General features: G+C 39.7%; 1 protein-coding gene across 5 annotated transcripts in view; it reads left to right on the top strand.

The window, feature by feature from the left end:
- Positions 1 to 1,364: 1,364 nt before the first annotated feature.
- VPS8 (VPS8 subunit of CORVET complex) overlaps positions 1,365 to 27,813 on the top strand; it is a 254,459-nt gene continuing 228,010 nt past the window's right edge. For all 5 annotated transcript variants that reach the window (XR_012379318.1, XM_025877364.2, XM_025877349.2 and 2 more), the window contains exons 1-5: positions 1,365 to 1,445; positions 13,221 to 13,460; positions 14,401 to 14,469; positions 20,882 to 21,012; positions 26,039 to 26,132. Coding sequence is in view for 4 of the 5 variants with exons in the window: in XM_025877364.2 (XP_025733149.1) it covers positions 13,308 to 13,460; positions 14,401 to 14,469; positions 20,882 to 21,012; positions 26,039 to 26,132 (447 nt within the window). In the remaining variant the exon portion in view is untranslated. The remainder of the gene's footprint in view (positions 1,446 to 13,220; positions 13,461 to 14,400; positions 14,470 to 20,881; positions 21,013 to 26,038; positions 26,133 to 27,813) is intronic.

Genomic DNA, 27,813 nt, shown 5'->3' with positions numbered 1-27,813 from the left:
AAAAAAGAGGGGGGGGGGGGGGGGGGAGTAGGGGAAAAGAGAGAGGGAGCGAGAGAATCTTAAGCAGGCTCTCGAGTATGTGGGGCTTGATCTCATTACCCTGAGATCACTACCTGAGCAGAAATCAAGAGTCAGATGCTTAACCAACTGAACCACCCAGGCGCCCCTAGTGAAGTTTCCCTATATTACTCTCTCCGTATAGTGAGCATGTGTGTGGATATATACATACATATATATATATATATAGTCATAGCCGAAATATATTTCTTACTATAATGATCAAAAAAGTTTGAAAGCCACTGCCCATGCCACAGCCACATCAAGCAGCAGCTAGTCCTCAATCCTGATTTGCACTGTCTTTGATCCCATTGTTCCCTCAGCTAGGCATTCTCCCTGCTCTCTGTCTACCGAAATTCTTCGGGGGCCCTAATGAGATACCACCTTCTCCCTGAAGTGTTCCATCATTTTTCCTCATCTGTGATCCTAAAGTGATGGTCTCCTACCTCTCTTATACCACTCAAAACAGCCTGCCTTGCATTGTAGCTATGTCTACATACTGAGTGCTTAGACAAAGAGTGTCAGAGGGGCAGGGCTGTGTCTTACTCACTTCTGGGTCCTTTGAAGGCCCAGAAGTATAGTGAGCCTAGCTGATGTGCAATAAATATCTGCCCAACTGAGTATTTTCTAAATGGCCTTCCAGGAGCAACTTCTGTTCTTCCTCCATCCATTTTCTTGACTAAGGCCCCAGCAGGCATAAGATCTATGCCTTGGGCCTAGTGTTATCTACAGTGGTGGCTCTAAAATCCAGTCTGTCCTGAAAGCTTTCATCTTTCTTCAGGAGGGATAAGAGAAATAAACATACATTTTTATCCCTTTAAAAGATATCTCCTTTATTTGAGCATGTGTCTTTCCTATATTTTTGGTGTTAAGATGTATTTTTTGTGGATCTATGTTGATAAGTTAGAAAATAATAGTTGGTTTTTCGTGCGTATTTATTGTCCTTACTTGGCAAAATGAAAAGCTGGCAATTCTATGTTTGTCTTTAAAAAGATTAAGTAAAAATTTACTGGTTGCAAATTCCAAAATCTGGGAATCAACTGTCCTTTCTGGGCTGGCTGAAGGTAGGTTCACTTTCTTAAAGGTCAGATAAGTTCATTGACATGGGGCTGCAGGAGTTTCTCTTCCCATTTCAAAGACTGCTGTTTATTCGTCTGTGCTTCCATTCTCCTATTCCCCAAGACGTTATTCACCCATTAAATCCCGGGCGTGAGACATTGTATCTCTGGCCCTTTAAATAGGGGCGTGGTATAGAGGGGCGGAGAAGGGTGCGGGGAGGAAAGCGGAAGCGTGGCCATCAGTGGTATATACTGCGCGTGCGTGAGGGTACAGCAGGGGGCGGGGTCACGTGGGCCGGGGGTCCTGGGCTGGAATGGCCGCAAGCGCAGGTAACGAATCTCCCGGGAGCAGGCCAACGGGGTGGGGACAGTAGTGAGCCGCCGTCCCCGAGGCGGGAGGAGGACGCACGCCGGGTTCCTGAGCCTCGGCCCTTTCCCCCGTGCGGCGGCGCGGCCTCGGAGTGGCTGACAGAGCAGCCCCAGGCGGACTAACTGGACTGGGGCCCAAGGGCCGGGTGGGGTTGACTTTGGGGCGGAGAGGCGTGTCCTGCGTTTGGCCTGCTGTTGGGTCAGGAGATTTCCACTTGTTCATAACGAATGTGGGGCTGAGGACAGGTGCACCCGCTTCCCTGATTGTGAGACTAGGAGGTGGATGATCACTCTCCTCCTCAGGACCGAACAGGTGTGCAACCCGCCTTTCGGGCCCGGCGCACAAGTGTGGCCTCGTCTGTCCCTCAAAGACTGGGATGAGTGTGCTCCCCAAGTGTGAGGCCGAGGCCTAGATCAGGTGTCCACCTCTTAGGATTGGTGCGCACCCTGTGAGGCTGGTTCCAGTTTGTCTCTGCCTGCAAGGTGAGCTCCAGAGTGAGAGCAGGAGGAGGGACAGGTGGGTCTCTAAAGTTTGAGGCCACTCTTGTGTCCTGGTTAGTTCTCCAAGTGTGGTGCCTGGGAAAAGAGGGAAACAGAGCTGCCCAAAGTGTTTGGGTTTGCTTCAAAGGGAGGTTAGGGTGGGATGAAGTAGGGTCAGCCAGGGAGGTTCCATGGCTATGGGTTATCAGGATCAGGTGGGAGCCTCCATAATCTCCTAACATTAGACTCATATAGAATGGACCAGAAGGCCTTGCGTCCTCTGCATGCCCACCCTCTACCACACAACCCCCCCAAAAAGAAAACACACAAACAAAACAATCATGGGTGTTGACTTGTGGCACCAACTCCGGATGTCTGTGATTGGGAGGTAATTACATGTCACGTGTGTGGCACCAACTCCGGATGTCTGTGATTGGGAGGTAATTATATGTCAGGTGTGTGTGTTTGAAGTCTAATACAAATGGGGATGGAGAATCTACCTATGTTTGTGTAAGACATGGGTTTGTTCATGGTTAAATTTAAGCAGGGAATAGATACTGAATCCTCTGGTAGAGCTGGCCTGTTCCATTGAAAACAGAGTAAAGATAAGTGGGGGAAAAATTCTGGTTGAACTATGGGCTTTATATGTCAAAGAGACATGTGAAAAAATTCTTTCCAGAGCTCTAAGATAATAGTGTGTTGATTATCCTTTATTTTCTTTGTATCTGGACCAGCATCAGCGGTTGGATGTTTTTTGTCTTCAGGATATTGAGGCATCGTGGCACTTCTTAGCTGTATCTCACTCTTTAATAAAGATGTCAACCGTTGTGATACAAAGTGTCAGTTATGTATGTGAACGAAAAGTGAGACGTTTTGAACTTAAAGATGTTTAACTTTCGATCTGTTTATAGTTGTCACAGAGATTAGATTGCCTCTTGAGCCACAGCTTCAGGTGAAATCTGTATATATTTGTCAGATCAAACTGTTCTAGTCTTAACTGAATCTTGAATTTATGTTTGAATTGTCTTCATTCTATTAGCCCCTGTGTTAACATCTTCCCAGAATAAAGAGAAAACTCCTCTACCTTCAGTAGTTACAAATTCCAGGGAAGGACAGTGATTGGCCAAATGGATACAAGAATGTCATGTGCCTACTTCTCTGGCTAGGTAGATAGGATATTTGATTGGCAGCACAACTAAAATTACTTGTTTGGAGTGGAGAGGAGCAGTTTTCCAAAGGAAAGGTGGTGAAGGGATGTTTTAACTGTAATCTAATTTGTTTTTCCTCTGCAGTTGAGCAAGAAGTTTCCTTTTGCTCTTTACAAAAAAAAAAAAAAACTCTTGTGACTATGTCCTTCTTGACACCTAACCAAGAGAAATTGAGGTGACAATTTAATTAATTGGAAGTTAATTAAGATGAGTTGGAAAGCCACCATGTACTCAACCTACAACTGAATGGAATCCTGTCTTGTGTGCATTTAACTTATAAGAATTCACTCATACCAATTTAGTGAAGAAGAAAGGAGAATATATGTCAGCCTACACAAGGCCCATGTGCTTCTTAGAAGTTTTCTGGGGGGGGGGTGGATATTTGAAGAGTGATTTTTAAAAAAATTTTTTTAATTTTAATTTTTTTTAAAGATTTTTTTTATTTATTTGACAGAGACACAGAGAGGGAACACAAGCGGGGGGAGCAGGAGAGGGAGAAGCAGGCTTCCGGCGGAGCAGGGAGCCCGATGTGGGGCTCAATCCCAGGATCCTGAGATCATGACCTGAGCCCAAGGCAGACGCTCAACCGACTGAGCCACCCAGGCGCCCCTGAAGAGTGATTCTTATAATAGTAGGGACTTACTGGAAGCTGGAAAGAAGTGATTTTTTTCCCTCTTTCATTCATTTTACTTATACACGTATAAAACTGATGAATGATATTAGGCTTTATGCATAACATATTCGTAGACATAGTTCTTACTATTTTGTATATTGTCATAGGGGATTAGTTTTTTCTTTTTTAGAATGTGGCTGAAGGTTATGCCTGACAATTCATAATAATAACTTAGTAACATGATAGTAACTTAGCATCATACGACCAGACCGGCAGGTCTTAGGTACTCTTCTTTTTCTCCACTTTTCTTTTTAACATTTGTTTTAACATTTGTTTTTCTATATGCACTTCCTAAATTTTAAATGATTACTCTTCTCATTTAGACATTTACTAAGAGAAAGAGAGACAGAGGGTTGGGCTTTTTCATAGTGGCAGCTCTGAGCATTGTGGGTCTAAATGTGCCTATTCTTGGAAAGAAACTCAGGGGCCAAGTGTGCATCTCATCCAAGTACGTAGCAGCATTGTTACCTACACGGAGTCTGTTTCTGAAGTGCATGAGTAAGGTGAAACTTGAGTACCCCTGAAAAGTACCTGGGAAGGAGTCACGGCGGAGACTGACATATCTTTCAGGATGTGCAACACACCCAGGTTTTGCTCTGTGTTGGAACAGCATACTATTTGTTATTTTGAGCACATGTGAAATGGATCATTATGTATGAGGCATTCAAGAACTGAGACTGACCAAAAGGACAACAGATACCAATCTCCTATCCCGTGCTCACCTGAAATGTATAGTATTGAGTGGAATGGTGTGCAGAGTCCCCATTTCTGTGTGAATCATTTCTTTTTTTCTCTTTACCTTTGCTGAAGATAGATTGAATTCCTGTAAATGGAATGGACATATGATACATTTCCACTGTTTTCATCTTGACTTTGTAGGCTGAATTAATGTAAAAGAACATAAAACATCTGAAATTGTGGAGTTTGTGTCATGTTATACATGAACTGAATGATCATTAAAAAAATCAGTGTTGGGGCGCCTGGGTGGCTCAGTTGGTTAAGCGACTGCCTTCGGCTCAGGTCATGATCCCGGAGTCCCGGGATCGAGTCCCACGTTGGGCTCCCTGCTCAGCAGGGAGTCTGCTTCTCCCTCTGACCCTCTTCCCTCTCGTGCTCTCTATCTCTCATTCTCTCTCAAATAAATAAATAAAATCTTTAAAAAAAAATCAGTGTTAAGGATTGTAAAAAAATCGGGGCGCCTGGGTGGCTCAGTCGTTAAGCGTCTGCCTTTGGCTCAGGTCATGATCCCAGGGTCCTGGGATCGAGCCCCGCATTGGGCTCTCTGCTCGGCGGGGAGCCTGCTTCTCCCTCTCCCACTCCCCCTGCTTGTGTTCCCTCTCTCGCTGTGTATCTCTCTGTCAAATAAATAAAATCTTTAAAAAAAAAAAGATTGTAAAAAATTTCATCTAGGTGCAAAGAATGGAACTTGCAAAGTGGTAGGCTTTTGGGGGTAGAATGACTAACCCTATCTTATTTTGAATGATCAGAACTGTTATTTGAAGCCCTCGAAGCCAGTGATTGAGTGTTGCTTGGCTGCTTATGCGGGGGAGGAAGGTAGGGATTGGTGAGTTGATTAGCACTAGGAATACAGTGGTGAACAAGGCAGATCTGGTCTTTGCTCTCCTGGAACCTGTATTTCCTTCCTGAGGGAAGGCAGTGGTGGTTCAGACACTGAAAAAATGATTGCAGTGTGACAAGTTTAGTGAAGAAGGAGAACGATGTTATAAGTGCATATTAACAGGGAACCTAGTTCAGTTGAGCAGGACAAAAAAAAGGCTTTTTGAGGAAGCAGAGTTTTAGCTGATATTTGAGGGATGAATATGATCAACAGTAGTTGACAAGTCTGATAACGTAAAGGTATAGCTTAATTATAACTTGGCTTATATGGCATAGATTCCTATAGGCTGTAAGTCAAATAATATCCTATGAAGCTTAACAATTATAGGTAATAAAACTGATCCATTTAATTTGCAACACAGGTATTAGTCCTGTCTTCCAATTCTTGTGTTAATCAGTAAATATTTATTGAATGTTATATACCTATGCAAGTCAGTGAGCCCAGTGATGTGCAGTATACAGAGAAGCATGGCTGCATTTCTTTCTTTCTTTCTTTCTTTTTTTTTTTTTTAAAGATTCTATTCATTTATTTGAGAGGGTGAGAGAGAGAGGACATGAGCAGGGTAAGGGGCAGAGGGAGAAGCAGACTACCTACCAAGCAAGGAAGCCTGACACGGGGCTTGATCTCCCCAGGACTCCAGGACCATGACCCAAAGCAAAGGCAGACGCACAACCAACTGAGCCACCCAGGTGCCCCACATGGCTGCATTTCTGTTGTATAGTTGGGGACAAAAGACATAGCCACATGGTGAGTTAACTAATGAATCAGTATGAGGAAAGCGCCAAGGCACTGTTACAATGAAGACATGCATTCTAGATTCAGAGGATGCTTAGGGAAGGAAGGTGCCTGCAAGGAAGGAAAGAAGGAACTTAGATAAATGGAGAGGAAAAGGGAAGGGAAGGTGAACAAGCATGAGCAGACATGGATAGAAAGGGGAAGCTCTTCTTGAAGGACTCAATACAGGTTAATACGTTTAGTTGTAAAGGAAAGTAAGGTCAGCTCATGTGATATCTGGAATCCTAGGCTTAGAATTTGGAGTTTTATTATTTTCTTTCAAATTCTTATTTCAATTCTAGTTAGTTAACATAGAGTGTAATATTGGTTTCAGGAGTAGAATTCAGTGATTCGTTACTTACATACAACACCCAGTGTTCATCATAACAAATGCCCTCCTTACTATCCATCACCCATTTGGCCCATCCCCTGCCCACCTTCCTCCATCAACCCTCAGTTTGTTCTCTATTGTTAAGAGTCCCTTATGGTTTGCTTCACTCTTCTTTCCCCCTTCCCATATGGTCATCTCTGTTGTTTCTTAAATTCCACATGACTGAAAGCATATGATATTTGTCTTTGACTGACTTATTTCACTTAGCATAATATACTCCATCTCTATCCATGTCATTGCAATGGCAAGATTTCGTTCTTTTTAATGACTGATATTCCATTGTGTGTGTGTGTGTATACACACGCCACATCTTTATCCATTCATCAGTCAGTGGACATTTGGGCTCTTTCCATAATTTGGCTATTGTTGATAGTGCTTCTATAAACAATGGGGTGCATGTGCCCCTTCGAATCAGTATTTTTGTATCCTTTGGGTAAATACTCAGTAGTGCAATTGCTGGGTCATAAGGTAGTTCTATTTTTAACTTTTTGAGGAACCTCCATACTGTTTTCCAGAGTGGCTGCACCGGTTTGCATTCCCACCAACAGTGTAAGAGGGTTCCCCTTTCTCCGCATCCTCGCTAACATCTGTTGTTTCCTGTGTTGTTAATTTTAGCCATTCTGACGAGTGTGAGGTGGTAGCCTATCACGGTTTTGATTTGTGTTTCCCTGATGATGATTAATATTGAGCATCTTTTCATGTGTCCGTTAGCCATCTGGATTTCTTCTTTGGAAAAATGTCTATTCATGTCTTCTGCCCATTTCTTAACTAGATTATTTGTTTTTTGGGTATTGAGTTTGATAAGTTCTTTATAGATTTTGGATACTAACCCTTTATCAGATATGTCATTTGTAAATATCTTCTCACATTCCATAGGTTGCCTTTTAGTTTTGTTGATTGTTTCCTTCACTGTGCAGAAATTTTTATTTTAATGAAGTCCCAAGAGCTGATTTTTGCTTTTCTGAGGTCAGAGAGGTTTCTGCCTATGTTCTCCTCTAGGATTTTGATGGTTTCCTGTCTCACATTTAGGTCTTTCATCCATTTTGAATTTATTTTTGTGTATGGTGTAAGAAAATGGTCCAGGTTTACTCTTCTGCAATTAGCTGTCCATTTTTCCCAACACCATTGTTGAAGAGACTGTCTTTTTTCCATTGGATATTCTTTCCTGCTTTGTTGAAGATTAGTTGACCAAATAGTTGTAAGTAGAGTTTGGAATTCTATACTGTAGGCATTGGGATCTGTTCAAAATGAGTCCATTTACTAGAGAAAGAGAATAGAAAACAAATAAAGGTTAATCATCTATTGTATTTTTCTTCACAAAACAAACCACGAGAAGACCAAACAGGCAAAGAAATGGAAGAGAAATACTTGGATTGGGAAAGCTGGAAACAAAGTTGGAATGTGATATTCTTTCCGTATCATGATTTCATGATACCTTTTTGGGGATACAGTAAGTGAAAAAAGTAAAACTTGATTCGACTCATCATACTGTGAAAGGTGTCTCATATGACACTTTTAGGAGGAAAAGAATGCCAGTGAATTAAATAGGATCCTGGAATTTGAGCACAGTAGGGAAGGTCTGCCAAGGTAAAAACAAAACAACTACTACAACAAAAAATTGGTAGAAGAGTTCTGTATTAACCCAGCCTAATACAGGTCACATTCTGGAGTTCTTATTCTGTTCATCTGTGTTAAAATGGGGTCATTGATGTTTATATGATACATATACTTATTTTTAAATGGTCCTTGAATCTATTATTAATTGGTTGGGAATAACCTTATTAATTAAGAGGGAATAGCCTTCAGAACTGTCAAGATGTCAGATAATCTTAAATCAGAACTATTAAAATATTTATCAGTGCTCAGAAGAGGACAACATACTGGGTAATCCTGATTCTATGACCTACGTTTTCCTGTCGGATTGCTGTGATTTCATTCTGGGAGAGACTAAGAAACCATTGATTTTAACGATTGTCCTGCAGGTACCGTCCAGCTTGGCATCCCCTATAGGAACACTAGATTGCAGAATGGTTGGGTGGAGAACTAGTTGTAGAATTGAGTCTTGAAAGGAAATTATCTGTAGTTTATTGCCAACCTTTGTCCTGGGATAGCACTTAAGTGGTATCTGAAGGTAGTGTCTGCATCATGTGTAATAGAAGTGTTCTATATTAAGCATTTCATCATTGGTCTGTGTATTGGAATGAAGAACTTGCTCAGTAAATATTTGGGCAACACCAAGTGATGAGGGAAGGGTTAGTATTTCAGAATGTTGGCAATGGGTCCAGAAACAAATTAATTGAAGTTTGTTAGTGTAGTCATTTCCTATTCCTGCTGTAACAAATTACCACAAATGTAGTAGCTTAAAAAAAATACAGATTTATCATTTTACAGTTCTTTTGTTCACTAGTTCACTAGACTAGCACTGGTCTTACTAGGTTAAAGTCAAGCTGTTGTAGGGCTGGGGTCCTTCTAGAGGCTTAAGGAGAGAATCCATTTCCTTGCCTTTTGCAGCTTCTAGAGACTGCCTAAATTCCTTGGCTCCTGGCATCCTTCCTCCTTCAAAGCCTGCAACATAGCATCTCTCTGACCCTGCTTTTTCTTTTCTTTCTTTTTTTTTTTTTTTTAAGATTTTATTTATTTATTTGTTAGCACAAGCAGGGGGAATAGCAGGCAGGGCTAGAAGCAGGCTCCCTGCTGAGCAAGGAGCCCAATGCAGGACTGGATCCCAGGGCCCTGGGATCATGACCTAGGCGAAGGTAGATGCTTAACCAACTGAGCCACCCAGGTGCCCCTCTGACCCTGCTTCTTTTGTCATATCTCTTTTCTGACATTCTCTTTGGCCTCCCTCTTCCACTTTTTAAGACCCTTGCGATTATACTGAGCCAACATGGATAATCTCTGTAACTCCAGATCCTAATTTAATCACACCTGTGAAGTTCCTTTGGCCATGTAAGGTAACACAGTCACAGGTCCTGGAGATTAGGACAGACATCCTTGGGCACTGCTGTCTTGTCTACCACACAGGCAGGTTCAGGCACAGCTCAGTTTCTAAAAAATGTGGAGACACTGCTCTAGTGAACTCCTTTGCAAAAAATACCTGAGTGTGGTGATCTTTTGATTCCTAGGTCTATTTGGGTTGAATAAATTTGCTGAGTAACATAAAGGTCTAATTGCTGGTAAGTGATAAAAGAGGAAGTTGATGTGAAAGCACAATTTTAGAATGACTTAATAGTATATCACACTTTCATAATTAGACGTTTTTCTGAAGCGTCTCTCATGCTTTGCTGGGGGCTGTGCTAGTCTTAGATAAAACCCCTACATTTAGCTGATGAAGAAACTTCTAATCTGAGAGCAGAAGTAAGTGTATCCTTCCAATAAGGTGTCCTTATGATATAGTTAGAACTAGCTAGACCTTTACAAAAGTACTCGATCTTGTGCCAGGATCTTTAACTTTGGAAGAATGTGGAAATCTTGAGGAAATTTTAAATGATAATAGCAAATATTTCTTGAAAACCAGTTGTGTCCAGGCATTATTCTAAATGCTTTACAGTCATTATGTCATTTATTCCTCACAGTAGCTCTGCAAAATAGGTAGTTGAATTCTAAGAGTCAGGTCTCTCCGTTTTAAGTGATTTAAAAAAGAGAGAGAGAGAGTGTGCGAGCGTGTTGGGAGAGGATGCTGGCTTACGTAGCCAAATTGCCAGAATGCTGTGGCCAGAGCGAACATCAAAGACTTGAACGTGGGGTCCTGAGTGGTATCAAGATACTCTGACCTCTTCTCTGGTTCTGTTTGTAGGTTGATTTTATTCTTGCTAGAGGATCCGTTCCTAGAATGTAAATTCTTTTAGTAGAGGTGGATCTCCAGTGACAAGTATAGTAGATGTTTAGGTGTTTAGTTGATATATATTGAATAAATGACCTCCTTTTCTGCAGAACAGGGTCGGGTGGAGGGTAGGGGTGCTGCTCACCCTTACTATTGTTTAGAGAACAGTGGAAGCGGCTTTTCCTCACCAGTTCCATTTTAATGAATCCCAGTGAAGCACTCTGGCTACATTATGCACTCTCTGTTACTAGGGGATTTTTGATTGGCAGCCTCCACAAGAACCACATGGTTTGAAGGAGCCCTGCCCCCAGCAAGAGGTGCTGCTCTGGGCAAACAACACAAATGGCCACAATATTTCATCTTAAAAGGTGTAGAAATAGAGGGGCTCAGAAAGGGTAGACAAATTGACCAAGGTCACAGATAGGAACTGGTAAAGCCTAGATCCAAACCTCATTTTAACGGACTCTGGCTTATGTTCTTTGCACTTTGCCAGCATATCACAATAATAGGAGCTCGGTGAAGTGGAGGCTGGAAATGGAGTAGGGTAGCATGGCAAGATGGTGCTCTTTCTTCAGGGGATGCTCGATCACGTAAAACTTCTCGAATGTGGTATTGGTGTTCACAGATGCTCAGTGGCCCTGAGAACCTCTTAAGTAACACCAGATAGGAGGTATAAAAAGCCAGAAAAAGAATTGTTTTACTTCCTGAGGTATTTTGCAAAGACCAATGTGAAGAATGAAATGTTTTTAGTTATTAAGTCATTTAAGTAAAAGTGGGGTTTTTTTGAGGTGTGGCTATTGTGGCCTTTTCCATTATTCTTTTTTTTAATGTTTAAGAATAAAACTTAATAACTGTCCTCAAGAATCACTGAATGTGAATTAGATTATGCTTGTTTGCAAACATTCCTTGACTAATTGTAATCATTTTTCCTAAGTGGTACAAATAAGAGAATTTTATTAAGAAGGAATTTGTCGTGAGTCTTTGAAGAAAGGCATGTAAGTTAATATTGCTTCTGCCCTTGGCTCACTGCAAAAGGAGAAGTACATTTAGTACCTGAGACTGGAAAGCTACTTTCAAATGTTGCCAGAAACAGAGTGCCCTCAGTTATGTCTTCTAGGAATGTATTCGATATCATGTGTTTGTAGGATGGAGCCTTGGAGTCTATCTTCTGTAACATGTGAAAGAAATTAGTCTATATTTGGTAATATACCAAATGTACTAGCTAGAAAAATTGGTTTCAGCTCTTTAAAAATAAGTCTTCATAGTCTACATGTCTTACATATAATAGATACTGATTTCTTTTAATCTGATAACAATGAAACTTTGCACAAAGTGAAATTCATCATAAATATTAAAAAAAGGAGCCTAATTGGACAAAATTATCAGTGAGTTTTGGGCATTTTTTTTCTAAAACAGTACCAGCAACTAATTTTCAACTCCTTTTTAAACAATTAGTTCTTTTAGTGGCTTAGTTGTCAGCCTTTCCTTTGCCTTCACTTCATTAAGGAGTGGGATTGAGAGAAGTTCATATGGTGGGCCATGGACAGTATGTAGTTTGAAAAAGCTTCCCATAGAGAGTTACTGCATGTTGCTGGGTACTTTTTTCCCCGTTGATTTGATAGTAATAAGTTTTTGAGACCAGGAGAATATTCAATTACAATTTGCTTGACCTAATCACTTCTCACCATAATTTATGAAATAACTAAGAAATGCAGTTGTCAGACCTTTGTATATTGCTTATGACCTCGTATATTGTTTTGTATATTGGTAGTCTAGAAAACAAAATGACCTTTGTTTTTACTGTCATTATTACTATGGTGTTATTTCTGTTTTCATATTTTTATTTCTTTATTTCTGAACAGGCAGAGCTCAGGGAGGGACTTTTAAAAATTTGGCCACTTGTAGCCTAATGAGAACACAAACTAAAAACACTTAAGAACAAATTTAATCGTTAAACTTGTAATTATTTTTTCCTGAGTATGTTTTTAGTTTTCTAGAGATTTTGCAGACATTTGTTTTCTAGGCAATTTTGCAAGTAAACAAAACTCTTTTTGATACGGCATTGTATCCTTTAGAGCTATGAAATATATAAAACATTTGCGTACTTTTTTTTTAGTATTTCAGTTTTCTCCGAGAATGTCCATGTTTATCTATGACTAGCTTTCTTCCTAGAAATCCTAGAAATCCCTAGTTGGGCTGTGGTCTTATTTTATTCTGCCGTCATTGTTGTCTCCCATAATCTGAACGCTTAGGTTTGCTAGTGTCCTATTAGGTGGCTAGCTATCTTGTCCTGGGTCCTCTGTGTCTACACAAGCTCCCTGAGACATCTGTGGCCCTGGATGGATGCCAACAACAAAACTGATCTGTATGCTTTTCTCCAGGGGAACTGGAGAGCTACTCTGAGGTTTGGGAGTATGAGGGAGGGGTTAATTGCAGTTCTTGGCACCAATTTACCCTCATGCTGTTAAAACATAAATCTGGATGGTACCAAGTCTAGTGGCTGAACTTAACCGGAAGTCTGTCACTATCAGCAGACTTAATGACTTTGGGTGGTGGGCCACTTCCCAGACTCCTGAGTTAAATGTTCCTCCTTTGTGCTCCTATAGAAACTCTCCCCCAATATCATACCTCAGACCATACTGACTTCTCTTTGCCTTACAATCAGATGATTGATGAACAATCAGTTTCCACAAAAGTCTGACCAAGTAAGTCTTTGGAATGTCCAATTGAGGAAATCTAAATAATGTATACTTTTTCTTTTTTGAGAAGAGATCATTCAGGTCATCATGATCTAAGGCCAAAAATCAAAACAAAACAAAACTTGCTTGGATTGACTGAATTATAATTATTATAAAGATGGAAAATGAACCAGACCATGAAAATGTGGAACAGAGCCCCAGTGCCAAGACTACTGAAGAAGAGCTGAATAAGTCTTTCAATCTTGAAGCTTCGCTTTCAAAATTCTCTTACATAGATCTGGACAAGGAACTGGAGTTCAAAAATGATCTGGTAAAAATTCAGCTTTTGTTAAGATGGTTAGAGAGAGCTATGACCTAAAGATTCAGTCTGTCATTTTTGCATGAATTAATGGAAGTCTGTGTGCAGTTTTATGGGATAATATCACTCTTCATTTGTGTATGTCATTACCATTTATGAAGCACTTTAACATATGTTCTCATCTGAGCCTCCCATACTCTGATAACCCATTTTATAGAGGAAGAAGCTGAAGTGCGGCTGGCTATGTTAAGTGAATGCTCAAGATCATAGAGCTAGCGCGAGGTTTAGAAATCTTGTGCAGTGATTTTTTAAAAATATTTTATGTAGTCTTTGAAAGTAGGCTCCACACCCGGCATGGGGCGCGAACTCATGACCCCAAGATCAAGTCGCATGCTCTACTGACTGAGCCAACAGGGCGTCCCGTGTGCAGTGATTTTTTTTTTCCCATTGATTTGATAGTAATTTTTTGTGACCAGGAGAATATTTAATCACAATTTGCTTGACCTAATCACTTTTCACCATAATTTATGAAATAACTAAGAAATGCAGTGTCAGACCTTTGTATATTGCTTATGACCTCGTATATTGTTTTGTATATTGCTTTCTACACTTAGAAAATTGGGGCTTGTCATGAGACATGCCGTTTTGTCCTGTTTAGAATGCACATGTCAGAGTTCATGAACAGAAGCTTTCTAGACAGGGCTGTCAAGATGGTGCAGTCAGTGTATATTTGTCTTCGATAATCAGTGAATATGTGGATAGGATAGGAAACAATTCTGTAGTCTTTTGACCTGATCCTTCCTACCATGGATCATCGAGTTGGCTCTCTGCATGATCAGTTTGGTGATATGTTTGTCTCTTAATTGGTAATGGTTCTAATAAATTTAAACACCCTCACAATTCTAAGAGGGAAAGCAGCATTATATGAAAATAATTTCTTTTCTCTATTTAGATTGATGACAAGGAGTTTGATATTCCTCAAGTTGATACTCCTCCAACACTGGAAAGCATACTCAATGAGGTAAGTGTATATTAATGATCACCGTCATTTTATGGAATTGATTTTAATGCTTTTGGGTTAACTATAGTGTATGTATCTAGATCTGCACCGTCCAGTATGGGAGCCACTAGTCACGTGGCAATTTTAATGTAAATTAGTAATAGTTAAGTAAAGATTAAAAATTCAGTCTCAGTTGTACAGGTACATTTTAAGTGCTCAGTTGAAATGTGGCTAGTGGCTATTTTAGTGGATAGCACAGGTGCAGAGTATTTCCACTGCTGCAGAAAGTGCAGTTGGACAGCACTGATCTAGGCTCTGAACTTCTCAAGGGCAGAAGCCATGTGTTGTTCATGTCTGTGCCCAGTACAGTGCCTTATACTTGGTAGATTTGAGAAAACATTTTAGTAAGCAAGTTGAAATATTAAATTCACGTCACTTTTGAGACTTGTATTATGTTTCAATAATGTCATCTCTACCAGTGATACTCAGATAGCTCATCCTCTGATACTAGAGAGCAGCTGCAACCTTGAAATGCATCTCATCATCCTTCTGTGTAAAGGGAAAACCTCCACAGTGTATCTTATGAGTACCATCTTTGTTAAAAAGTTTCTCAGAGTTTTGAAATGATGTTATTCTTTTCTGAATTAGCAGGTCAGAAAGGCTTTATAAAGGAACTTTGTGGAAGTAACATGTTGGTGAAGTATGGGAGCTTTTATGTACCTGGCATCTGCTGACAATTCTTGAACTCAGTCTTCTTGATCTTTTAAAAATTTGCTTAAGACTCCTTTTGGAAGTATTAGCTTCGAATTTGAGAAAGATTTTTAAATGCATGAATCTGTTTTGGATCCATAGTTTTCTAAAGGATAATGATGCAGAGGTTCCCCAAAAGAAATGCCCACTGAATGAGTTGGGTGTTGGTCTTTATTACTTTTACCCCTATACTTTGGGGGTTGTAGCCAACACTTTATAGGATGCAAACTACTTTCCTCTGTGAATTGTATCTTTTATTATTCTTGTATGACTTTGATTTCTATTTTTATATCCATTTGATGTTGCTGTTATTTGGAATATATTTTAACTTAGAAAATGTATGATCTGTGTTAAGATGTAGCATTTTAAATTTTGATACAGAAGGCTTTGGTCAATGAAAGAATAACTGGTTACAGTGATACTTATTTACTGCCTTTCTAATAGAGAAGAAATCTTCCATTTAGAGATGAAGAGATTAATTTTAGTCAGTTAATGTCTTAATCATATCCTCATTTCAATTATTTTACTAAGTGTGAAATAAAAGTAAGCCTAGAAAGTTGTATACAAAGCCATATTTGAACATATTTGTATAAAATGGCAAAGGGCCCTGGGGTGGCTCAGTCAGTTGAGCATCTGACTCTTGATTTCAGCTCAGGTCGTGATCTCAGGGTCGTGGGATCCAGCCCTGCATTGGGCTCCACGCTCAGCAGGCAATCTGCTTGAGATTTTCCCTCTCCCTTTACCCCTCTCGCCAACCCCCCCCCCGCCAATAAATAAATAAGTAAATAAATCTTCAAAAAAATGGCAAAGAAAATGCTCATGTGAATGAAACTAGTTCATAGTGAAGAAAAACCGTCTTTGCACAATTTACTTATCTATGAGTAACAGTAAGTACAGTCATTAGTGGTTTACTGAGAAGATAATAATAATTCTATCTGAGAAGATAATGCCATCCTCAGTAGTAATTTGCATGCCTCATGTATTTGGCTCGTGGCGTTAGGTGCTGGGATTATAAAATGCCGTATGGCTGTCTCTGACCTTGAGAGAGAACTAGAACTGGACATCGGCCAGCCATCACCTCTCCAAGGAGCTGGGCAGGTGGATAAGTGAAAGCAAAGATAAAATTTAAGTTGTAGAACTGTGCAAAGGCTATTGGGGGGAAAGTTTTAAAATGATTTTAAAAAAGAAAAAAGTGGAAAGGGCAGAAGTGCAAAGTGACTAAGCACTCGTTCCAGGATATGTGGGTGCACATATTGTATAATGTTCATTAATAGCAGTCTGCCGAGAGGTTGGGAAGAAATGGACATCCAAGATGTTTTATAGACTGGAAAGTTAGGGATTACGGAGACATCATGAATCTCAGAATTTAGGGTATGAAATAATGGCAACAGGCCTTGTCATTGTCTGAAACTGTGCTGCCTCTGAGGTTTTTAATTGTGAAGTTCCATTCTCTAACCATGGCCACCCCCTTGCCTCCCATTTTCTTACTTCCTTAAACCTGTTCTTTGACCTAATCAAGACCGAGTCTCTTGTTTCTTCCTTGTCTCCCAGTCTGGGTAGTTCCTGCTTCACTTCATTTCTACTGTGCAGCCAGATATTTATTTTGAACTTTTTACTCAAGTGTGGTGTATATAGAGGAAAAGTGCACAAATCGTGTGTAACTTGGTGAATTTTCACAAACTGAATGCACTGTGCAACCAGAATACATATGAAGAAATAAAACATTACTAACACCCCAGAACCTCTTCGTGTGCCCCTTTAGTACCTAACCCCAGGATAATCACAATCCTAACTTCTACTAGCATTGATCAGCTTTCTTGCTTTGAACTTCATATAAATGGAATGATAGAGTATGTGTTTTTGTGTGTCTGACTTGTTTACCTCAATATTATGTTTTTAGATTCATTCATATTTTTGTATGTAATTGTTCATACCCATACATAAAAAAATTTTTTTTTAAGATTTTATTTATTTGTCAGAGAGAGAGAGAGCACAAGTAGGGGGAGCGACAGGCAGAGCAGGCAGAGGGAGACGCGGGCTTCCCGCTGAGCAAGGGGTCTGGTGTGGGACTCAATCCCAGGACCCTGGGATCATGACCTGAGCTGAAGGCAGCCACTTAACCAGCTGAGCCACCCAAGGCATCCCCCCATACATAAAATTCTTTATGTATATACCATTATTTATTCATTTTACTTTTGATGGGCATTTGTGTAATTTCCAATTTCTGATTACTATGAAAAGTTGCTCTGAGGGGTGCCTGGGTGGCTCAGTCGTTAAGCATCTGCCTTCGGCTCAGGTCATGATCCCAGGTTCCTGGGATCAAGCCCCGCATCGGGTACCCTGCTCCGCGGGAAGCCTGCTTCTCCCTCTCCCAATCCCCCTGCTTGTGTTCCTTCTTTCACTGTATTTCTCTCTGTCAAATAAATAAAAATCTTGAAAAAAAAAGTTGCTGTGAATATTCTTATTCATGTCTATATATGTATGCATATACGTGTATACACACACATTTCTGTTGGTTTTATACTTGGAATAGGAGTAGAATTGTTAGGTCATGACATATGGGTATGTTCAGCCTTAGTAGATACTGCCACAGGTTTTTTAACGTGATCAGAAAGATACATACTTCCAGCAGCCATATATGGGAGTTCTGAATACCGTTATGCTCATCAACTTTTGAATTTTCTCCTTTTCACTTTATCCATTCAGGTCTTATAGGTGTGTAGTGATACCACATCATAGTTTTAATCTGAATTTCCCTGAAAACTGATGAAATTGGGTGCCTTGACATAGGGTTGGGCCATTTGGATGTCTCTTTCGTGAATTGCCTTTTCATGTCTTTTGCTCACTTTTTTTAAAAAACTTATTTAAAGGAATTCTTTATATGTGATGTATATAAACCCTTTATTAGATATATGTATTGCAAATATCTTCTTCCATTCTGTGGGTTACTTTTTCACTCTATTAATGGCTTATTTTGATGAGCAGAAGTTCTTAATGTAGTTCAGCTTATTTTGTTTTTCCATTATGGTTAGTTTTTTTGTGTGTCTTGTTTTAAGAAAATTTTGAAAATTCCAAGGTCATGATGATGCTATCTTATTTTGTTTTAAAATCTTTCTTTTTCTGCCTTTCAAACTTAGATCTGCAATTCATCTGGATTTTTTTGTATGTTATGGTGTGAGGTATGAGCCAGCACCATTTACTGAAAAAAAAAAAGTGATGTCACTTTTGTTTTAAATCAGGTGATCATATATGTGTGGGTCTGATTCCATTGGTCTTTCTACACCTGACCTGATATCACATTCCAGTGTTTGATATAATAGGTTTTGATATCTAATAGTCTCAGATCTTTGTTGTTGCTCTTCAAGATTGCCTTGGTTATTCCTGGTCTTTTGCATTTCCATGTAAGTTTTAGAATCACTTTATTAGTTCACATACAACGACACATACACACACTGAAATTTGATAGGATTATGTAGATTTTACATATCAGTGCAGGAAAATTCATATCTCTGCTGTGTAGATAGTAATTTTAAATTCAGCCTTATTGATAGGCTTCAATTCTCTTCTTTCCTTCACTTTTTCTTTCATGTATTCTGTAAGCCCTCAACCCTGGCTTAGTTTAACTGATCTGTTTTCTTTAATTACATCCCCAGGCTGCTTAAGAAAATCAAATAAGATTCTGATTGGCCCTCTTGCTTAAGCCCTTGGTGCTGCAGTTCTCATTTCTGGATTATTTCCTTTCCCTTTTCCCTGCAGCAGTTGTTCCATTCTACAGCTCTCAAGAGACAATCTCTCCTTGCTAATTCTAGCCTTTTTCTTAGCAGACGTGTTTGTGTGTAGATACCCGAAAAGCAGTTGGAAATATGGGCCTAAACCTCAAGCGAAATGTTGATACTGAAGTTTGGAGTCATTAGCATGACATGGGACTTGAAGCTATAGATGTGGATTAGCTCCTTCATATAGGAAGTTTGTGAAACTGGAAGAGAAGAGAGCTAAGAATATAATTCCAGGGAATAGCATCAATCAGAGGTTGGGCTGAGGAGAAAATAGAGAACATGACTGGTAGAAGAGGCCTCATAAGTTGGGAGGAGTAGCAGGAAAGAGATGTACTGGAAACCAAGGGAAGAGAAAATTTCAAGACGTAGGGAATGGTCAGTAGTATTAAATGATGCCAAGAGGACAAGGGTGTGCTTACTGAAGACAGACCAGTGGATTTGGCTAGTACCTTTGGCAGAGGTGGTAGTCAGTAGCTAGCAGTGGTGGAGAGTACAGATAATGAGTTGAGATTGCTCCCATATAGGCATTGATGGAAATGGTAAGGCAGAATGCAGTCCAACTGAAAGAGTATGATCAGAGCATTTTTCTTTAATGTCTGTTGCTCAGAATCAGCCTGTTCAAAGCTAAACTCCTCATTCTGCTTTATCTGCCATTCTTTGCTTAGCTCAGAAGTATCATCTTTTGCCTGGTTGTTCAAGCTAGAAACCTTGGAATCCTCTCTGATTTCTCCCTTACCTCCCCGCCTCCCAGCCCCCGCCTTTTAAATGGTAACCAGGGACCTTGGGTTTTCTCAGTAATGTCTCTTTCATTTTTCCTTCCCTTGACCTCTTCTGCTGCATTCTTAGGCTCCACTCTCTTCTTTTTCCTTGACAATGCCGTATCTTCTTAATGGTTCTTAATAGTCTCCTTGCCTCAGTCTCCCCCAGTACCCTCCTCCATCTTCCTACTGCCCCATTTATCCTTGTAAAAGGTGGTTCCCGTCATGTGTGTCTACTTCTTAAACATCTTAGTTGCCTTCCTACTGTCTACTATATATAGTACCCTAGTTCATGAAATGAGTGATACATGTCTGGCATTGCACTGGGCACTAGGGAATATAGTGGTAGACAAGGAGGACATGGGCCCTGCTGTCACGGGGCTTAATGGAATATAAGGCTTTTTACAGTTTGGGTCCCAACTGATCTTTCTAGGATCACCTCTAACTCCTGCTCATATATTTGAGGACTATGTCCTTTTCCATGAGCAAAAAAAAAATTTATGAAATCAGTGTGTTTGCAGATGCTCTTTCAAGCCCAGGGTGCCTTTCTTCTGTTTGTCATATTTCTCACGGCATACTATTTGTAGTAAGGTGGTGTTTGTTTTCTTCTAATTAGCCACGGGCTGTTAGTTAACTCGTAAAGCATCTATAGAGGTTTGAATTTTATTTTTTATTTATTTATTTATTTATTTGAGAGAGAGAGAGAGAGAGAGAATGAGAGATAGAGAGCACGAGAGGGAAGAGGGTCAGAGGGAGAATCAGACTCCCCACTGAGCGGGGAGCCCGATGCGGGACTCGATCCCGGGACTCCAGGATCATGACCTGAGCCGAAGGCAGTCGCTTAACCAACTGAGCCACCCAGGTGCCCTAGAGGTTTGAATTTTAAAAAGTATTCTGCTGCTAACAATAATTTGCATAACTGCTTCTTCCTGCTACAAGGAAGAAATTTTTGGAGTGAACTCTGTAGAGACCAAGATCTATCTAGATTAATTTTCTCTTCTATGCCTCTCTGATCAAAAACAAGGCATGGAAAAGAGATAAAAAAGCAGAAGTAAGCCCATGAATGTTTTCAAGAAACCCATTAATGCCTGTCTGCCTTATAGGGTATTTGGAAATGTGAATTTATTGATCCATATTCTTCCAATTTAGACTGATGATGAAGATGAGTCTTTTGTTCTTGAGGATCCTACATTGTTAAACATTGATACTATCGATTCTCACTCCTATGATACTTCGTCTGTGGCAAGTTCGGATAGTGGTGACAGGACCAACTTAAAAAGGTAAGTATTCACTTAAATCACACTTGCATATAGTTGCAGTATTGATCATTTAAAATGTAAATATCTCTTTATGCTACAGTGTGGTCTGCTGAAGCCCTGCATAGGGAATAGAAGGCCCACTTGGGTGGAAATAATATGCTTATTAGACCCTAAAGATTTAGGCACTGTTGAGGGGAGAAGCTAAAAAGGTGGATGCCATGACCACTGTCCTCTGCACCCCCAGTAGGAAGCCCTAATAGCAGCCAGGGGTCCCCTGGAAGCAGTCGAGCCCTAGGAGGGAGCACAAGTCCAACTTGGCACAGTGTCTGCGGTAGAAACATGGAGTTTGGTTCACCTCGCCACCCTTATGCTTTCTGCACTCCCCATCCCCTTCCTCCCACTCTCTAAGGTCAGTTCCAGCATTCCTTCATTCCCTTGGAATGGGTTCAGAGGAGAATCACAAAATGATTAAAGATTTGGGAAAAGGACTTCTAACCCTAAATAACTTCGTTTTGGCTGCTTTTCACCTCCCAAATTCTTGGAGAGCACATGAAAAGGAAAGCGAAGTGGAGGAAGCCTAATGTAAATACTTTATTGAATTCATGTGTAACTTTAATGTTGATAAAGTCATGTGTATTTTTCCTTTCTTAAATTTTGCCTGTATTAGTGCTGTCTTCTTTAGCCTGTCAACTCTTGTGGGATAGGGACCGTTGCTGGATATATTAACCTGTTCATCACTATCTCCTACAGATAGATGAATATGTTTTTTCCCTCAGCTTTATTGAGATATAACTGACATATAACATTAGGCAAATGTAATGTGTACAGTGTGATTCTTTGATACACTATTTATTGTGAAATCATTACCACAATAAGGTTAATTAACACCTTCATCACCTCACATAATTACCATTTCTGTTTTGGTAAGGACATTTAGGATCTACTCTCTTAGTAACTTTCAAGTATATAACACGTTATTGTCAGCTATAGCCCTCATGCTGTACATTAGATCCCCAGAACTTATTCATCCTACAACTTGAAGTTTGTACTCTTTGACCAACATCTCCACATTTCCCTCACTCCTCAGCCCCTGATAATACTGTTCTTTAGTCTTTTTTTAAATTCCACATGTAAGTGAGATCATATAGTATTTGTTTTTTTCTGTTAGACTTACTTCATGTAGTATAATGCCCTCAAGATCCATTCATGTTGTCACAAATGGCAGGATTTCCTTCTTTATCATGGCCCAATAATACTCCTGTGTGTGTGTGTGTGTGTGTGTGTGTGTGTGTGTGTGTGTGTGTGTCCTCTTATTTTTACCCATTTGTCTGAAGATATTTCCATATCTTGGCTATTGTGAGTAATATTGTAATGAACGTGGCAGTGGTGATATCTCTTTGAGATAGTGATTTTGTTTTCTTTGGATATATACCCAGAAGTGGGATTGTTGGATCATATGGTAGTTCTGTTTTTAACTTTTGGGGGGAACTTCCATACTGTTTTCCACAGTGGCTGCACCAGTTTACATTCCCACCCACCAGTGCGCAAGGATTCCCTTTTCTCCACATCCTCACCAACACTTGTCATCTCTTGGCTTTTTTTTTTTTTTTTTAAAGATTTTACCTATTCATTTGAGAGAGAGAGCAAGAGAGAGCACGAGTAGGGGCAGGGAGAGGGAGAAGCAGACTCCCTGCTGAGCAGGGATCCCAATGCAGGGCTCGATCCCAGGACCCTGGGACCATGACCTGAGCCGAAGGCAGACGCCCAACTGACTGAGCCACCCAGGCGCCCCTCTTGTCTTTTTGATAATAGCCATTCCAATAGGTGATATCTCGTTGTGGTTTTGATTTGCATTTCCCTGGTGATTAGTGATGCTAAACAGTTTTCCATGTACTTGTTGGCCATGTGTATGTCTTCTTTGGAAAAATGTTCAGATCCTCTGCCTATTTTTTACTCAAATTCCTTGGTTCTTTTTTTTTTTTACTATTGAGATAGTAGTCTCCCTTTTCCACAGGGGATACATTCCAAGACCTCCAGTGGATGCAAAAGATTTGCAGATAGTACTGAATCATATAAACTACATTTTTTCCTGTATATACCTACAATAAAGTTTAATTTATAAATTAGATACAGTAAGAGATTAACAACAATAATAGAACAATTATAAGAATATACTATAATAAAAGTTATGTGAAAGTGGTCTCTCAAATATTTTATTGTACTATACCTACCCTTCTTATAATGTCTTGAGATGGTAAAATGCCTATGTGATGAGATGAAGTTAAGTGAATAACATATGCATGACATTGGGTTAGGCTACACTATTGACCTTCTGACAGTACCTCAGAAGGAGGATCATCTGCTTCTGGACTGTGGTTGACCACAAGTAACTGAAACTATGCAGATAAGGGAGGATTGCTGTATTTTTTGGATATTAACCCCTTATCAGATAAACAGTTTACAAATATTTTCTACTGTCCCATAGGTTGTCTTTTCATTTGGTTGATTTTCTTTTGCTGTGCAAAAGTTTTTTAGTTTGATATAGTCTCATTTATTTATACTTGCTTTTGTTGATTGTATTTTTGATGACCTATACAAAAAATCCATTGCCACCACCAGTGTCAGGGAGCTTTTTCCCTGTGTTTTCTTCAAGGAGTTCTATGGCTTAGGTCTTATAGTTAAGTCTTTAATCCATTGAATCCCTATAATTTTTGTGAGCGGTATAAGATAAGGGTACAGTTTCATCTGCATGTGATTATCCAGTTTTCCCAACACCATTTATTAGAGACTGTATTCTCTCCCCATTGAGTGCTTTTGATTTCATCGTCAAATATTGAGTGTATATACAACTGTTTATTTCTGGGCTCTCAAATTTGTTCCACTGGTCTCTCTGTCAGTGTTTATGCCAGTACCATACTGATTGTTTTGTTTTGTTTTTTTGTTTCATACTGTTGATTACAGCTTTGTAATATAGTTTGAAATCAGAAAGTGTGATGCCTCCAGCTTTGTTCTTCTTTCTCCAGATTGCTTTGGCTAATTGGGGTCAGTTGTGTTTCTAAACACGAACAATGAAATATCTGAAAAGAATAAAATAATTTATAGTAGCATCCAAAACGATAAAATACTTATGAATAAGTTTAACCCAGGAAGTGAAAGAGCTGTACACTGGAAATTGTAAGACATTGATGAAAGATATTGGGGACTCAAATAAATGGAAAAATATCCCACGTTTTTGGATTAATATTGTTAAAATGTCCATACTCCTCCAAACCATCTGTAGATTCAATGCAGTCTCTATCAAAATCCCAATGGGATTTTTCACAAAAGTAGAAAATCCTAAAATTTGTATGGAACCATGATAACTTAAACGATTTTGACCATCTGGTCTCTACCTGCTTCAAAAGATACGATGTCTTTTAACGAATAAGTCAGAGGAACAAAAGGCACAACATAAGGAATACAGTCAGTGGTATTGTAATAGTGATGTAACGGGACAGCTGGTAGCTGCACTCGTGGTGAGCATAACATAACGTATAAACTTGTCAAATCACTAAGTTGTACACCTGAAACTAATGTGTGTCAACTGTACTCAAAAAAACATATATGGTGTCTTTTTTTTTTTTTTTTTTTTTTTTGCCTTATTTAATGTCAGAACTCTTGCATAGCATCAGTCTGGTCCCTGCTTACCATTTCGACCTAATCTCTAAGCACCTCTACTCCCATCCTCCTGGTCCATGCCTTTTGTGTACTTACACTCCCCTCACACACTGTGCACGTTTACATCTTCATATTTCTGTTTGTGCTTTTTTGTTGCCTGCCAGACTCCTACTAGTTATCCATCAAGGCCAGGTCAGACATCTTTTTTCCTATAGCTGTCCCTGATATCCCCCTAATAAATAAGATTAAACTCCTCTTTCTTTCATCTCTGTAGTGCTTTACCCATTGTTATTTCCTAACATTTATCTTTTAAGATTAAGTTACTTATGGGGCGCTTGGGTGGCTCAGTTGGTTAAGTGTCTGTGTTCAGCTCAGGTCGTGATCCCAGGGTCCTGGAATCGAGCCCCGAGTCGCGTCGGGCTCCCTGCTCAGTGGAGAGTCTGCTTCTCCCTCTGCCCCTCCCCCTGCTCCTCTGCTTGCTCTCTCTCTCTCTCTCACTCTCTCAAATAAAATCTTAAAAAAAAAAAAAGGTTAAGTTACTTATTAGTCCCTCTAGCTAGGCTGCAAGGTTCTTGAGACTAGGAGGCTTGACTTACTTATTTTCGTATCCCCAGAGCATACTTTAAGTCACACGGAGGAGGTGCTCAGTGTTTGGTAGAAAATTAAAAATTACTTTTTGTGCGATGATGAGTTGGGTAAGTGAAAGGAGCTGTTAGTAGGAGCAGCAGAGATAGAATAATGAGTGGGGAATTTGAGGTGCTTGGTGGAAGAATGAGAGGGCGGTTAAAGCTTGGAAGGCAAGAAAGGTGGGCCAGGGTGGACGGTAGGTAGAGGTGAGGTAGACGTGCAGGGCAGGATAGGCAGCCTTCTGGTGAGTCCTAGAACCTCTTGCCATAGTTTAAGGTAAAGGAGGAACAGTTTGAATCAGTGAAAAAGGAATGGTGGCTTTATTCATTTTCCTGCTTGTGCTTCTCTGAAGTTCAAGGTGGGTTTAGTACAATATCTTAATGTAGGACCTATAGACTCTTTATACCTCATTGCAAACAGAGCTAACAAATTACAGTGCTGTTTTCTACTTTTTTTTTTTTAAGATTTTATTTATTTATTTGACAGAGAGAGAGAGAGGGAGAGCAGGAACACAAGCAGGGGGAGTGGAAGAGGGAGAAGCAGGCTTCCCGCGGAGCAGGGAGCCCGATACGGGGCTCGATCCCAGGACCCCGGGATCATGCCCCGAGCCAAAGGCACACTTAACGACTGAGCCACCCAGGCGCCCCTCTATTTTTCTTATTTTTATGTGTGTTTTGGACTTTCAAAGCTTTGAGACCCTGCTTTTTCAAAAAAATTTTTTATGTTCTTCAACATTTTCTTTCTTTCTTTTTTTTTTTTTTAGAAAGAAGAAATTACCTGATTCTTTTTCACTCCATGGGTCAGTTATGCGACATTCACTTTTGAAGGGAATTTCTGCCCAGATAGTGTCTGCAGCTGTAAGTATTTTGTTCTCTTCCCCAGATTTGTAACCTACAATGGCATAATGAAGTAGGAATGAGCATAAAACAAAGCACAGCACTTCTCTTGGCTGGAGGCTTAAAAACAAAAAAAAAATAGAATCTGGCTTTCATGGGTCTTGTGTGATTGTTTTTGACTCATAAGACATGGCTACACATCTTGACGTAGAAATTAGTGCAGCCATGAAATAAAGGTCTGCTCAGAGTCTCTGGTGTGCCTAAATGAAATATGGCAGCAAGCCTAAAAGGAATACTATCTGCCTTTTCTTTAAATTCCTTTTTAGTTTAGTTGCCATCTTGTGTATTTGGTTGAGTTAGAATGCTTGTTTTTTTTAGTCTTTTCATATGGAGAAATGATTGATCAGAATCTTTTACAACTGAGTGATTTTCTTGTAATTCACAAAACTCTTTTCATGTACCTTATTTTATTTACTCTTACAACTTTGAAAGTAAGGAAAGCCATATCCTGTTTTACAAATGAGAAGAGAGGCTCAGAGAGGTGATATAGTAACTTGTCTTACATCATTGGGTTAGGAGATAGCAGAACAATTACTCCAAATTGGAGTTTCTGGCTCCAGCTGTAGTGCTGCTTTGTTGTGAAATGGAGGTGGTATTGGTGAATGTGGCCAGTGTGTAATGGCTGGAACAGAATATCTGTGGTCTTCTTTGAAAATTTTTTTAGAGCACTGAGTTGATGAAAAAATTTTAATAGATCACCAAGACAATGGATGCTGATTCTGGTATGTTTTATCAAATTTTCAAAGCCTATAATTCTGTGTGGTCTTTCAGTTTTAGTTTTCTGAATTCATTGTGTAGATCTTATGTATAAGATAACAGAAGATATCCTTCATAAGATATGTACAAAGATGACATATTCATATCCCAGGAACTTTGACTTTTTAAATGTTTTCATAGAGCTTAATTGGTATTTTGCATATTCAGTTTGGACAAAGTTTTAATTTTCCAGAAGAGTAAGAGCTTGATATAGGAATGGCATCATGACATCATAACCACATTACAGTTGTCAGATTTATCCAAGAAGACTTCTGTTGCAGAAACCAAACCAAACAAATAAAAAGGCAAAAAGGAAAGAAAGTGTTCTCTGTGGGCAATTGGTATACCCTGACCCAGCTCATATATCATGAAGTCAATTTAAATAGAGAGATAGTCAAACCATGGAGGGAACCTGGGCAATTGTCCTGCCTCTTTTAGGTGGAGAGTAACTCAGATTTGCTAGAATGGGAACCACCTGTTGAGGATTACATTTCCATGACGTTTTCTGAATTTAATCCTTATGTAGGTGATGAAATTCATTCCTTTCAAGATCAAGATGAACCAGAACAGTCATTTGACCCACCTGTGCAGTTTTAAAAATATTTTGAATAATGGAGACTGAACTAAAACTCAGACACTGAACATTGATTAGATAAATCTGTTATTTAAAAGGGTTTCTTCTCCCTCTTGAAGAGGAGGGAAAAATTCTAATAAATCCCAGAGTGTTTGCATTCTATTCTTATTTCATTGCTATGGCTGAGCTCCTTTGGTCTGTTAAAATGAAAACTGCTTTTCTTGTGACAGTGCTCATACTCTGCTTTCCTAATGTTGGATTACCGGCTCAATTTAAATTGTATGCTTTTCTGTGATGGTTGGTTTATTAACA

Source organism: Callorhinus ursinus, unplaced genomic scaffold (genome assembly GCF_003265705.2).
Source record: "Callorhinus ursinus isolate GAN/ISIS: 27379988/994484 unplaced genomic scaffold, GSC_fseal_2.0 scaffold1, whole genome shotgun sequence".
Taxonomy (NCBI): domain Eukaryota; kingdom Metazoa; phylum Chordata; class Mammalia; order Carnivora; family Otariidae; genus Callorhinus; species Callorhinus ursinus.
Note: the sequence above shows the minus strand (reverse complement) of the source record. Positions and strands in the feature narration are given on the sequence as shown.